We start from the raw sequence: 14,856 nt of genomic DNA on the forward strand, positions 1-14,856 counted from the left end.
CTCAGCCTTATTTGCAGATCAAAATTAAATTGTGTGTGACTTGAAACTGATGAATCTTTGTTCTGATTTTGTACTTAAGCAGTATATTCACCATGGGTAATACAACATCACATGAACCTCTGGATGAATCTGGGGCAGAACTCCCAGCTTTGGAACAAACTACGGTAATGCTAATATTAATTTTCTTCGATTTATAATTTTCTGAGCGTCTCTTCTAGTTTGGCAGGGCTGCGTTCAACGTTTGATGTGCATGTCTACAGTAAGTGTCTTAAATCATTAATGCTGACCTCCAAAAAACATTAGAAAGTATGAAAGATGGGTGCTATGGGAATGCAACTGAAATAGTATTGGTTGAAATTGAAAGAGATCCAGAGCCAATGGTAAACTCATGATTTAATAGATCCAGTCATTGCAGAGTGGAACAATAAAGCTAATGTGATGCTGAATTATACAGTTAAAAAAGTACTGTAATCAAAATCATACAACAATTGGAGAATGTTCTCCTTCAGTTACGTCATTAGTCAAGCATTGGATGGAGCTTACAGTGGATGACAATGGATAGGCTCTCTTATTTACACACTGTCTGATTTTCCTGTTATGGATGTACAATGAGAGCAGCTAATCTCCTACTAACCCTGTCAAATTCAGGTCAGCAAGAGATAAGGAGACCTTAGCAGGATGCAAACCAGAGAGAAAACATATGATTTGACCTCAGTATCAGAAGGTGGAGGAATCACTATGCAGTCTTGAGCTTTTCAGTGTTGAAGTGACTTTCTGAGGTGTTTGAGAAGGTTAAACAATATTACAATGATGCATAATACATTTGAGACAAATGCTAAATTGTCTATGGTAAGTGCAAACTCGTGAATTTCAAATTTACAACTTTTCTTCATGCAAAGGGGTAATCAATACATGGATTGATTTTATTTGGTGTATGGAAATACTTTAAGAAAAAGATTTGGAGTATAAATCTTGTCAGAGCAGATTAGGTGGCTGCTGATAGATTAGTTAGGATTAATTCAGTTGCCCCTGTTATTTAGAATGAGGAAATAAAATGAACAAGAAATGGTCAGTTAATTTATGTTAGACAGACATTCATCTTTTTCAGCTTCTCACACGAGTATTTTGTTATGGTAGAATACTAATGCACAATTGAAGTTAAATAATTGTTTCCCTTGGAGCACTGAAAATATTTTCTCATGTGTTTCTAAACTCTATATACGTTGATTCATTTGAAAGAGAAACTAGTTTTTAAAATGAGAATGTGTGGTTAATGCTTGAACTGCTTGAAAAACACACAATGCTTTCAGTTTGGTTCCTTTTGTTCTTTCGTGACAAATTTACAAAGCATGTAAAAGTGAGTTTTATACCCAAAGCAAAACTGGTCTAAGGATCAATGTAATTCCATGAATGAGGCAATAATAGTAGTTTCAAATTATAAATATTTGCATTTTGCCTTTTATTTGAACTTATTTTGAGCCTGAATTATATGCAGTGCAGTAATTAAGAAGTGAATGTGAGGTCATATATATTTTCACGTGTATTCTACCCATTGGCAGGATCTTGGCTCATTGTTTGCTGATACTTCAGACTGATCTATTTCATAGAATCGTAAACTCATATGGCACAGAAACAGATCCTTTGGTCCAACTTGTCCATGCCAACCAAGTTTCCCCAAACTAAACTGGTCCCGTCTGCGTGCATTTGGTCCATATCCCTCTAAACTTTTCATATTCAGGTACTTGTCCAAACGTATTTTAAATGTTATAACTGTGTTTGCATCTACTTCTTCATCTAGCAATTCATTGCACATACAAACCACTCTCTGTATCAAAACGTTGCCCCAAAGTCTCGTTTAAATCTTTCTCCTCTCACCTTAAAAATATATTCGCAGTTTTGAAATCACCTACTATAGGGAAAAGACCTTTGCTATTCACCTTATCTATGCCTCTCATGAATTTTTTTCTCCTCTATAAGATCACTCCCCAACCTCCTATGTTCCAGTGTGAAAAGTCCCAGCCTATCCACTTTGTTTTACCACTCCAGCCCTGGCAACATATTGGTAAATCTTTTCTGAACCCTCCCAAATTTAATAATATCCTTCCTGTAGCAGGGTGACCATTTTCTTGGCAAATTTTATCAAAATTGGTTTATTACTGCTCACTGCTCCAATGGTGTCAGACCCAATTCCAACTCAACCAGTATGGGAATCAAATGCATATTGTTATATTATTCTGAGCATAAAGCTAGCCATACAACCAACTGAGCTAACCAGCACCTAATTTCCATTACTTTGTTAGGAACACTGCATAGAAGAAATGTCTTTTGAATGACTATCTTAAGAAATTTATGCTTGTAAAATAAATTGAAATATAGATATGCAAAATAAAAAGGTAAATGCATTGACAGAACAGAAAAGATGACAGGAATCATTATAAGCATCTGATAATTGTAAACTAAATGTAATCATGGAGTTAATTTGTTTACACAATTCATGAATGATGAGAACATGAAGGAGTTTACTTCATTAATCAGGCAAAAACCATTTATCAAGAGCTGTGCAGTTCCCTAAAGAAACTGTGGGAAATTGGACTTGTAGAGTCTTTCATTTACCCTTTCCTGTTTAAACTTTGATCTTGTGTCAAAACGTACAGGAAGGTGGTTATGCAATTTCCTATTTGCCTACTCTAGTTTTTGCTGTTTCCCAGGATGGTGCATTGGAAAGTGACAGAAAACCTGGGCAACTGGGGTGATGGCCCCAAATGAGGACCCAAGCTATACACCAGTTTAATTTTGGATGAAATTTGCAAGGAGTAGCTGGCCCAATTACATTCCCAGGTCTGGGGCACACACCTGGGAGAAATCCTGACTCTACAAGTCTGACCATTAAAAATACACAGATGTTTCAAATTTGATGTTGGGGGTGGGTGAACTGGATTGGAAGTCAGGCCATACGACCCAGGAAGAGACTAAGAAGTTGCCAGTTCCTAGTGCAGACTGGGCAGAAAGCTCACCTGCGAAATCCAGTACTATATTCAAGGGTTAAAGATAAAGATTAAAACAGAAAACATCTCTTCTACTCTCACCCCTTCAATCTGTATGCCCCATCCATGCCAACTTATGCATTTATGCCCGTCCCAATGGCCCTCACACTCCTGTGTAAAACACTCCATGCTCCATGGGCCCTTATACACCGTCTACTTCCAGCCTAGCCTATGTAGCATATATAGCTGCTAACACAACTTAGTGTCAACTCATATTACCCACTGATCACCCTCTGCCTTTTCCTTTCAACTGATGCCGGTTCACTGATTATCTTACATGGGCACGTATCAGGAGGATCCTAACAGGAAATAACATTATTGGCCTATTGATTTTGTCACCATTAAAATGAAAAAAAAACATTTCCATTGGTGAAAAGCCCACACAATACGTGGACTTTGCCTAAACTAACTCTTCAAAAGAACAAATACCTCATTCAAGTTCTTAATACATTATGTCAAAACCATTTGAATTCAATAAATGGTTTGAACTGAGCTTCAATAGACATCCCATTGTGACTGTTATATTTAATGGAATCCATCATGTACAGTAAGTGCTGTCATAGTTTTCAATGACCAGCCACAGTTAAAAGCTTTGCAATTCTTTCTTAGCTTCATATTTCTTTTGATAGTTTTTGTTGCGAGTCCACAGAGTTTGTGATAACAAGATGTAGAGCTGGATGAACACAGCAGGTCAGGCAGCATCAGAGGAGCAGAAAAGCTGATATTTGGGTCTGGACCCTTCTTCAGAAAAGGGTCTTTCTAAAGAAGGGTCCTGACCTGAAACGTCAGCTTTCCTGCTCTTCTGATGCTGCCTGACCTGCTGTGTTCATCCAGCTCTACACCTTGTTATCTCAGACTCCAGCATTGGTAGTTCCTACTATCTCCCATTGAGTTTCTGTTCTTTTTATGCCCAAGCTTGTATTTTGACAACGCGCAGGGCACATTATTTCTGCCAAATGTATTCCTAGGACCTGATCTGTATGGGGAGCTGACCTCTCCAAAAGGAGAGAAATGTAGTGTTCCTACAGCCCTCACATCTCTCATCGCTTCACCCTATGTAGTCTCCATGCCCCACTTACAGCAACCCATGCAATCCAACATTCTTTGCCCGTCCCTAAGTTCCCTCAAATCCCCAACTTTGTGCCTGCTCCGCCCCCATCATCTTTTTCCCTTTAACCTATCATATCAATTCATTGTGTTTCCTGGATGAGTGCAGCTCCACCAACACTCAAAAGGCTTGCGACCGCACATGATAAAGCAGCCCTGCTTGATTGGTACCCCAGCTAGCACCTTGAACATTCACTCCTCCTGCAATTGCAGTAGTGTGGGCCATCTTCAGGACATACTGCAACAATTCACCATGATTGCATAAGCAGCACCTTCCAAACCAGTGACCTCTATCATTTAGAGGGAGAATGGCATTAGGTACGTGAGAATACCACCAACTGGAAGTTCCTTCAAGATACCCACCCCCCCACACATCCACCCACACCACCCACTTGAAACTGTATCATTATGCCTTGTCTTTGCTGGATCAAAATCCTGGAACTCCCTCCCTTGTAGCACTCAGGATATCTTTACATCCATGCAGCAGTACAAGGCAGCTAACCAACAGCTTCTCAATGACAATAAAGATGTGCAATTAACACTGGTCCAGTCAGTGACATCCACTATCCTATGAATGAACAAAAAAAAATCTACATGTACCCATGAACAGAGTTGAAATAATATAGTTCAATTAAATAAATTTCGTAATTGCAGAGTGCACTCAACCTAGAAAGCACTGTTCTTTATACAACAGCTAGCAGTCCCAAAGGACATCTGAGCCATGTCTCGCACCACTTTCCCAAAGGATCCCTGGTCTCCCACCATGAGAAAATACTGCCCCCCTCCAAAATCACTACACTGCAGCTTCCAGATACCCGAGGCTCCAAGATTCTATTTCAATGGTTACTTAAGAGGTCAGCTGTTTTTGCATGTCGCACTTGTATGAACTACATCCCAAATCAAATCTTGCCCCATGAAAATAAGAAATGAGTCATGGGTGGGACTTGAGATTCACAACTTTTTACAGCATTATTCCAAGAAAGAGATGTGTTCTGCCCTGGCAAACCTCAGGGTCACTGAATTTCTTTGCAGGAATGTTGCTGCTCCTGTAACAGATGCTGTACCATTGTATGTGCTCTGGTGACAGCTTTGCTCATCAGGCATTGACCTGCAAAGCAGAAAAGGGAACAAAAACAAAAATTGCTGGAAAATCTCAGCAGGTCTGGCAGTACCTGTGGCGAGAAAGCTGAGTTAATATTTTGGATCCAGTGACCCTTCTTCAGAACAGATGTGTCGTGTCATTCAACTATAACATGTGCTGAAAAAACATTTAGAATCTCATAAGTAATCAATGGCTCAGGGGATTTTCTGGACTGCAGCCCATTTATTGACCTGAGGGCTAGAGTAACCAAAAACGTTCTCTCTATCTGTACATATTTTTCATGTTATCCTACTTTTTATTAAGGGCCAAAATATTCAAAGATTAATCCTTCATCGTTGCATTGCCAAGAGTCGTGACAGAGTTTAACAGACAACCCTGGCAGAGAATATTGTGATTTGAGATCAAGTGCTTTTTGTTGCTCCAGAATATAATCAAAATGTTCACGTCAGAATGAGCATACAAAGCCAAACACCATCACATTTTTGGGATAACTCAGTGTGGAGCTGGAGGAACACAGCAGGCCAGGCAACATCAGAGGAGCAGGAAAACTGACATTTCAGGTCAGGACCCTTCTTCAGAAGGGTCTGGCCTACTGTGTTCCTCCATCTCCACACTGTATTATCTCTGACTCCAGCATCTGCAGTGCGGGATCTCTGATCACATTGTTGGGAGCTCTGTGACAGAGTCTTGTTCAGAGCCTTGTTGTTATGAGAAGTGAATGTTACCGGATTCAATGGGCTCATTTCAAAATGCTAAACACTTTTAAATTTATTTATTTCAACTGCTGTGGTTTGGGAGTTGAGGATAGTGATTTTTTTTAGTGTTCCCATTAGCTGTAGCAGTCATGAGTTGGACAGGAACTGAAGCACAACCAAAACTCTGTAGATGTAGGATATCTTAAACAAAAGTGTAAAATACTGAAAATGCTCAACTCTTTTTCTCTTCACAAATACTAATGGTTCAGGTCAATTATCTTTCATCTTTCAGGTCATCAGCCTGAAACATTTAACTTTGTTTCTCTCCGCAAAAATGCTGCTTGAATTGCTGATTATTTCCCGCACTTTCTGCTACAATAAATTGAAAGTTGATCTGAGTGTTTGTATTGTTGTATGTCTAAAATATAAGCACAGATCACAATGTAACTGATTTTCTTTGGCTTCCCTTGTGAGTTATTGTTCTTTTCCAAATCCCACCAAAAAGACAGACATTGAGCTTTTGTTTTGTGATATCACATAGTCCTTAGCTTCGTCCTTGGCACATTGAAATTAACAATTTATACTTTATAATCTTGATTCTATAGCATTTCAAAGTGAGACCTACTGCACCACCGCAGCATATGCCAAATTGTATTAATGAGATAATTTCTTTATTCTTGGTAAAAGATTTTCAGGATGAGTCACTTGCCTTTTAGAGAGAAGAAACATGAACTGAAGAGCATGCAGTTCCCAATAGACTTGGAGGCCACAAGAATTTTTTTTAATCAGAAGGAATATATGATCAGTGTGTTGTAGATGTAATACTCTCAGTGGGGAGTTAGTGATTACAGAATTTGTTACATTGGTGAAGAAAACGTTAAAAGTTCGCATGTGAATTTGTCAGTTTTAACTTGTAAGAATTTCTCCATTCAATTATTAACACATGCATTCTTCAATCCGCATTTTTTATTATAGATATTGTTCTTAAATTGTCTGTTTGTTCATTTCATTATGAGATAATGTAACTTGCCTAGCATTTAATCAGCTAATGTATGATATGTAATTTACCTTTTGGTTATCACATATATTTTCACTTTTCAGACTGAAACTCATACTGAGATTGTTCAAAATGGTCCGACTCTTCGAAAACCAAACCCAGTGGAGAACAAGAGTGATACTGGTATGTATTAACTATTCAGGGGATAAATTTTGAATTAAACTGAAAAACATCCTTTATACCGTTAGTCTTCACATTTCAAGTTTTTGCATTGAAGTGGATTACATAGAATTTATTTTAGGCCACTAATACTGAATTAACATTTAACCAAGTTTCACATATATTTACAGTTGCAAAACAGATATTCTTATCAGAGAGTTCATTTGGCTTAAAATCCAAAACCTAATATTATGAGACTTGTAACATCATGCTTACACCTCAATCCATCCCAGTAATATATAGTTTCAATTCTGGCGTATGTCCACTGAGATATGGAAGAAGCTATTAATCCACAGGTTAGTTGGCTAATATGGTCAGTTTTTTAAATGCCTAAATAGTGATGTGCATTTAAACAAAAATCACCTTTTGCTCCAGACATGATTCTTATGTCTATGTTCAGTCAAATGTTGCTGGCCAAACCATTTCAAGTGGGAAGCAGTTGAAAATCACATAAGCTGGCTGTCACAGCAGGTAGGGTTAGGGTTAGGTTTAGGCAGTAGATGTTACATCAGTTGTTAGGGTTGACTTGTAAAGACCTCAAAATAGAAAAAAGGAATGAGTCCACATCGGGAAGAGGATCAAGTTTCCCTGATAGGGTCTGGAGGAGCACATTTCCTTTCTTCAATGTTTCAACATGTCTTTGGATGAGATTCCCCAAAGTGTTACAGTTCCAAACAAGATACCCCAAATTGTTAAGATCCTGGTTATGGAGGGGTGAGCTGGTTGTCCTTGTTTATTTGCCAGTCCCTTGGCTTGGTCATAACAAGGTGAATTTAAAAAGGATGCCTTTTATTGTGGACAGCTTTCTCCCAGAATAAAGGAATTTACATTTTAAAAGGAGCCAAGTTAACCAGACATTCTTGAGATAACAAAAACATGAGGTTATACTGAATAATTGCAAGACAAGAAAATAATGTAATTTACTTATATCCAGATTAGGAATGAAAGGTGACCCAATAAAAATGTTTAAGAAGTGATATACAACTCACTATATGAGTGATTAATGACAAACAGATATTTGTACATCACACACATTCCATTCAGTTGTACTGCTAACATTGATATTTGTAATTATACAGTGAATTCTGGGATTCTTGGTTTTACAGGTTAATTTAAATTCTTTTGTCAGGTTTTTTCAATGGCGACTGGCTGGTAATGCTCAGAATGAAATAGTGTCGTTTCCATTTATCTTTACCTGTGTGCATGGGTGTTTAATGGCTGTTCCAAACCGAGGCCTTAATATTGTACTAGTTCACAAACTAGGGCATCAGTAACAGTGGCATATGTAGAAGAGAGTTGAAACTCAACTTTAACTCTATTTTTGCTGGGTTTTAAAAGGTAAAACAAAAGCATATCTGCAGGAGATTTTCTGCTGTTTAGAGGGGTTTGGGTAGTCAGCCTTCAGGCTCTCATTATCTTTTCCTCTTTACCATTTCCACTTGAAGTTTCCCTGACTGTGCAGGTATGACATTCCAGAATTCCTGTCTGGACAGTTCCGAATTTACATCCTTTCAGCTGTACCTTTTTTTTCTAAAAAGGAATTGTGATTAAATGTTCAATACTTCCATAAGTGCAATCATGACACTTGTCTCCACTGAAAATTAATTTTAAAACATGTAAAACATGTTTGGTTCTAGCTTTTGGGAAAGCTGCAATGGCTTCCAGCTCAAGACACCAAGTTAAATTGTAATCAGATGCCAGTGGTGTAACTGGCATCTTTTAAAAATAAAATTCTTACTGAACTTGAACTTGCTTGATTGAAATTAGAAATATTTAGTTGTGTTAGCTGGATGATTTTATCTAGTCGCTGCTGGACAGATGACGTTAAAATTTACTCCACCCAGAAAACACATAACTGAACCCATTCATTTCGATATTTCTTCTGGATAAGATGTTTAACTGAGGCCTGATCTTCTTTCTCAGGTAAATATAACAGATTCCATTTTACAGGGGAGTTACCTCCAGTTTCCTCACGGAATGTATTCCTCAGTCAACAGCACAAAATCAGTTTACCTGATCATTGTCATGTTTTTGAGGGTTTGCTGTGTGTAAATGGGCAACCACATTTTCTACATCACAGCAACACAATTTAAAAGGACTTTACAGCTTGTAAAGTGCTTTCAGAGATAATATTATGATATTAGAGTAACTAAATGCTTTAGTACCCACATATATTCCTGTCTAGTTCAATGTTGTTACATACTTTGTGGGAGGATGGGGGGAGGGGTGCGCATGAAGGGGTTGTGTGTTGAGCATTGCTGACCAACAGACCATGCTGTGCTGAGCTGACCAGCTCCGTTTAAATGAGATAACAAGGTGTAGAGCTGGATGAACGCAGCCGGCCAAGCAGCATCAGAGGAGCCTTCAGAAAAAAAATCAGAAAGTCTGAAGAAGGGTCCAGACCCAAAACATCAGCTTTCTTTCTCTTCTGATGCTGCCTTGCCTGCTGTGTTCATCCAGCTCTACACCTTGTTAGCTTAGACTCCAGCATCGGCAGTTCCTACATCTCTGATTGAGTTGTAGCCCCATTTAAAAACAGTTTGTGAATCACCTGAAGACAGAGCTTAAGGGCCATGGCTTCAATGGGATTATATTTGCCCCGGATCTTTGTCAGAATAAGACCAGAAGGCGCAAAGGTATTCAGTATAAAATGACAAATGGGTAGTTTAAATTGTAGGTAGCAGTGGCCGCACATTCTCCAATGCTGATCTGATAGTAATGATTCATGACTTCAATGTAAAATATAATGTAGGTACAATATAATGGACCATTGATGAGTGGGAGGACAGACAGGTGGAATATTGCCATGCCATCAGCAATATTCCCATTCCCACCTCTATGGGTGGGCTGACAACGAAATCCTGTTTGGATTATCCACCATGGCTCAATTGAGGCCTTTAAATGTGCTATTAATGTCCAACTAAGGAGCTCACCTTGCCACTTCTATGATATAAAGACCTATGCCCTACCTCTAGTCTGGCTGGCTTAACCTGTGGCTGATGTTCAGTGAAGCTGCAATGCTTTCATTCTGGACCCCCTTCCCACATTCTGGCATTGTTCAATATGCCTCCATACCCCCAGCCATACCAGAGGTCTTGCACTTTCTGGGACCTGTCAGCCTAGCCCCAACTGCTTTGGACTTGCTTCAATTCCCACTCAACTGCTGAATGCCTGCTCGTACCAGTATTGGCCGTTTCTGCCGCTTGACACTGCCTGAGTGTAGAGCTCCTGGCCCCTGAATGGTCGGAATTCAATGAAGCAGGCCTTCCTGCTGGAGGTTAACAACAGTTTTGCATCATGCTCATTAAAGCGGGTCATCCGGAATGTTAAACCATGGCCATCTGCCCAAGTGGAGTCAATAAACATGGGGCTGGGTAAACACAGGAGGCCAGGCAGCATCAGAGGAGCAGGAAAGTCAACATTTCGGGCCGAAACCCTTCATCAGGACTAGCCGGGGGAGGGGAGCCCAGAAATAAATAGAGGGAGGATGATGGGGCTGGGGAAGGGTAGATGGGTTGGTGATAGGTGGATGCAGATAAGGGGCTATTGTAATTGGTCAGTGGGAAGGGTGGAACGGATAGGTGAGTCGGAAGATGGACAGGCTAGGTCGGGCCAGGGAAGTGGGACATGGGATAAGGCTGGGGGTGGAGGGATTTTGAAGCTGACGAGGTCAATATTCAGGCCCTTAGGCTGCAAGCTCCCAAGGCAAAATGTCAGGTGCTGTTCCTTCAGTTTACATTTAGCCTCACTCTGACAGTGGAGGAGGCTAAGGAAGGACATGTTGCCAGGGGAGTGGGAGGGGGAATTAAAATGGGTGGCAACCAGAAGGTCGGGTTGGTTGGTATGGAGTTGGGCTTCCCCTATAATTTGTTCTGGGGTGCTGGAAACCTACACTCAGTGTAATTGATCCCTGATTGCCCTTGAGAAGGTGGTAGTGAACCGCTGATTTTAACAACTGTTGTCAGTGTTTTATAGGCACAACCACACTGCTGTGGGGGTGTGGAGTTCCAGTTTTTTGACCCAGTGACAATAAAGTTCGAAGTCAGAATGAGCGGCATGATGTCTCAGAGGTTAACACTACTGCCTCGCACCACCAGAGGTTCAATTCCAGCCTCGGGCAACTCTTGGTTTTACAGGTTAATTTAAATTCTTTTGTCCTGGTTTTTTCAATGGCGACTGGCTGGTAATGCTCGGAATGAAATATAGTGTCGTTTCCATTTATCTTTACCTGCGTGCATGGGTGTTTAATGGCTGTTCTGTTGGAGCTAGCACATTCTCCCCGTATCTGCATGGGTTTCCTCCAAGTGCTCCAGTTTCATCCCACAACCCAAAGATGTGCAGGATAAGTGGATTGGCCACGGTAAGTTGCTCATAGTGTCCAGGAATGCGCAGGCTAAGTGGATTACCCATGGGAAATACAGGGTTTCACGGATTAGATTAGATTAGATCCCCAACAGTGTAGAAACAGGCCCTTCGGCCCAACAAGTCCACATCGCCCCTTGGAGCATCCCACCCAGACCCACCCCCCTATAATGGGCAATTTAGCATGGCCGATCCACCTAGCCTGCACATCTTTGGACTGTGGGAGGAAACCGGAGCACCCAGACGAAACCCAGGCAGACACGGGGAGAATGTGTAAACTCCGCACAGACAGTTGCCCGAGGCTGGAATTGAACCCGGGTCCCTGGAGCTGTGAGGCTGCAGTGCTAACCACTGAGCCACCGTGCCGCCCTTAGGCTAGGGTAAGGGGGTGAGTCTGAGTGGGATGGTCTTCAGAGGGTCATTGTGGACTCAGTGGGCTGAATGGCCTGCTTCACGCTGTAGGGATTCTGTGACATATAGAATGGTGTGTGGTTTGGAAAAGAACTTGCAAGTGATGGTGTTTCCATGTGTTTATTACTGTTCACCCTTTAGTTGACAGATACTGAGACTTTGGAAGGTGCTGTCTAAGGAACGTTTGTGAATTTCTGCAGTGCCCCTTGTAGATGATGCACACTGCCGCTGCTGAACATCAATGATGGAGAGAGTGAATGTTGAAGGTATTAGATGATACCAAATAAATAGTTTTGCCCTGGATGGTGTTGTCTTCTTGAATGTTGTAGCAGCTGACTCATCTCTGCAAGTAGAAAGTATTCCATTACAATCCTGTCTTATGCCTTGTATTTAGTGGACAGGCCTTGAGGAGTTAGGAAGTGAGTTACTTGTTGCAAGATTTCAGCTTCTGACCTGCTCTTGTAACCATTGCTAGTCCAGTTCAATTTTGATTGAAATGTAACTCCCAGGAGGTTGATAGTGGGAGATTCGTTGATGGTAACACCATTGAATGTTAAGGGATGGATTCATTGATGGTAACACCATTGAAAGTCAAGGGATGATGGTTAGATTCTCTCTTGTTGCACATGCGAGCTGCCTGCACCTTGTGTGCCATGAATGTAACAAGCCACTTATCAATTCAAGTCTGAATTCAAGTCTTGCTGCATGTCAAGAAGGATTGCTTCAGTATCTGAGGATCTGCCAAAGGTACTGAACATTGTGCAATTGTCAGCAAACATCCCCACCTCTGATCAAGACTTTGTATATTATATGTGCCTACATATGAGCAAATCATACAAATATTTGTTCATCCAGTTTTCATGTTTTCAAGAATATGTTTTGTTAATCAAAGAAAGCAGGCTTCAACCATCTCAAAATAACAATAATTTCAATCTTGCAAGTAACTATTCTCCATGAAATGTTTAATGGTGTACATAAGAAAGAAGAACTGGCTATTAAGCTTCCTGAGGCATGAGATACCTACGCCTGAGATCATTGTCATAATTCAAGCATAACACCAGGGCACAAGTAATTAAACACAAGCAATAAAAGTTAATTTAATACCATGAAATTGCTTTTCAAACAGACGAGTCAACCTGTGCAAAAACATTGTTGCTGATTTATATAAAAATATTAAAACCTAATTCTTTGCATATTATTAATGAACAGGAAATTGATTTCATTTTGAGAGCGTGTCTAAATGGAGGAAGTGAATCTAGTTCTGACTTGTAGTACTGCATGTCTACCAATAAATGGCTCTAGTGCACTTTGTAAACAGTTTTACACTGTTTACAAAGGAACCCATCATGCAGTAAACTGATCATGTGTGCATTGCCAATAGCCCTTTCGACTTATGTTGAAAGGACATAATTAAATAATTAGAATTACTTTCAGTTGAATCATCTCAGTAGGCAAAATTAATTCTCATTAATTGGATTACTGACTTTTTAATAACCAATAAAATCAAAGAGCAGATTTTTCTACAAGTTTTTCAGTCTACCATGAACATAGAGTAAAAACAAAACATAAATATAAATCTTTATAGAGGTTGGGCCTAAAGAATGCCACAGTGCTATCTCAGTATTACTGTCTTCAAATTTACAACAAATAAGCGTTTCTGATAACTTCAGGTTGTGTTTTCTTATGGATTAGTTAGGCAAACAAAGAAGAAATACACCCAGCTTTTGTTAATTGCCAGGATATTGCTACTTAAGGATTATTCTGTGAAGTAATTGGCATTTTGCCATGTGTTGACACCCAAAGTTCAAGAAGGCATATTAAGATAATTTTGTGGACTGTGAAAGGAGGTTTAAACTAGTGTTGCAGGCATTGTTCATGTGTAGGAATACATTTCATAATTAAAAATAATCAATCACTGTTAAAAAAAGACACATTCATAAATTAACCTAAATTGGAAATTTTAATGTAAAGTTGATAACTGTTAGCCCTGTGTTTCAAAATAGGCACATCAAAGTACTAACTCTGAATGCAAGATTTCTGCATGTATTTTACGCCATGGTAACCTAGTTACTCTATTTAACATATGTTACTGATCAGTGCTGCTGAACCTTTCAAGTGTCCAGGATAGAGCCCAACATCTGCAAAATCTCTTTCTAATAATTTTAAAGAGAAAACAAAATGAGTATAGATTATATCCCAGTAATGTTTTCATCAGTCAATGGGAAAGTTGTACAGAATTTTAAATTATCATCCTTATTTTTCAATCCCTCCCTGATGTTGCCCTGTCATATCCACAAAATTTACAACTCACTCTGAAATACTTGTAAGTTTAGCCTCCTGCACACATTCTCTTTTGCTTCACTGTTCTATTAGAAGACATTTACTCAGCCTTCTAAGCCCTGCAGCTTGGAACTCTCTTCCCAACTCCACTGCCTCCAAATCCCTCTCCTTTCCATGTCCTTTCCTAACTCCACCACTGTGCTAGCATCTGGTCAATCCTAATGTGACTTGGCATTCACTTGTGTGTGATTGTGACTGTAAGAAGTTGTTTAAGACCCATGTTCTTGAAAGACAGTTATCAAGAAAGAACACTGTGAAACTGGCACATTTTGTCTCCATCTAGCAAGGTCCAATCTTGAGGTCAGGGTTTGGAATCAAGTCTGAATTTTTTGTTGATCTGAGTGGGTCTCATTCAGTTCAAGTAACTGACAGCACGCTGTAGTCACATGTGCTATCAATTAACTGTGATTTGCAGGCATCAGAACGGTCACGCACTGGAGCTGTGTTTCATGATCACATTTAAACTTGTCTAAACAATCCAGTAATTGTCCATTGGTGGAAAATATATAATTTTTTTAATGCCACTACTCATGGTGAGACCTAAACATGTTTCAACTTATTTAACAATCAATGAGAACT

The 14,856-nt window shown here is 39.8% G+C and overlaps 1 protein-coding gene across 7 annotated transcripts in view; it reads left to right on the forward strand.

Annotated features, from left to right (window-relative positions):
* Positions 1-14,856, forward strand: part of bcas1 (brain enriched myelin associated protein 1) — a 103,195-nt gene that overhangs the window by 17,598 nt on the left and 70,741 nt on the right. For 4 of the 7 annotated variants that reach the window (XM_048549901.2, XM_048549906.2, XM_048549903.2 and 1 more), the window contains exons 2-3: positions 83-164; positions 7,050-7,128. In XM_048549901.2, the coding sequence (XP_048405858.1) occupies positions 93-164; positions 7,050-7,128 (151 nt within the window). In that variant the 5' untranslated portion in view covers positions 83-92. Of the gene's footprint in view, positions 1-79; positions 165-656; positions 850-7,049; positions 7,129-14,856 lie in introns of those variants that run through there. The other 3 variants (XM_048549902.2, XM_048549905.2, XM_048549908.2) reach the window with 3 other exon arrangements.

The sequence above is a fragment of the Stegostoma tigrinum genome, chromosome 19 (assembly GCF_030684315.1).
Source record: "Stegostoma tigrinum isolate sSteTig4 chromosome 19, sSteTig4.hap1, whole genome shotgun sequence".
NCBI lineage: Eukaryota > Metazoa > Chordata > Chondrichthyes > Orectolobiformes > Stegostomatidae > Stegostoma > Stegostoma tigrinum.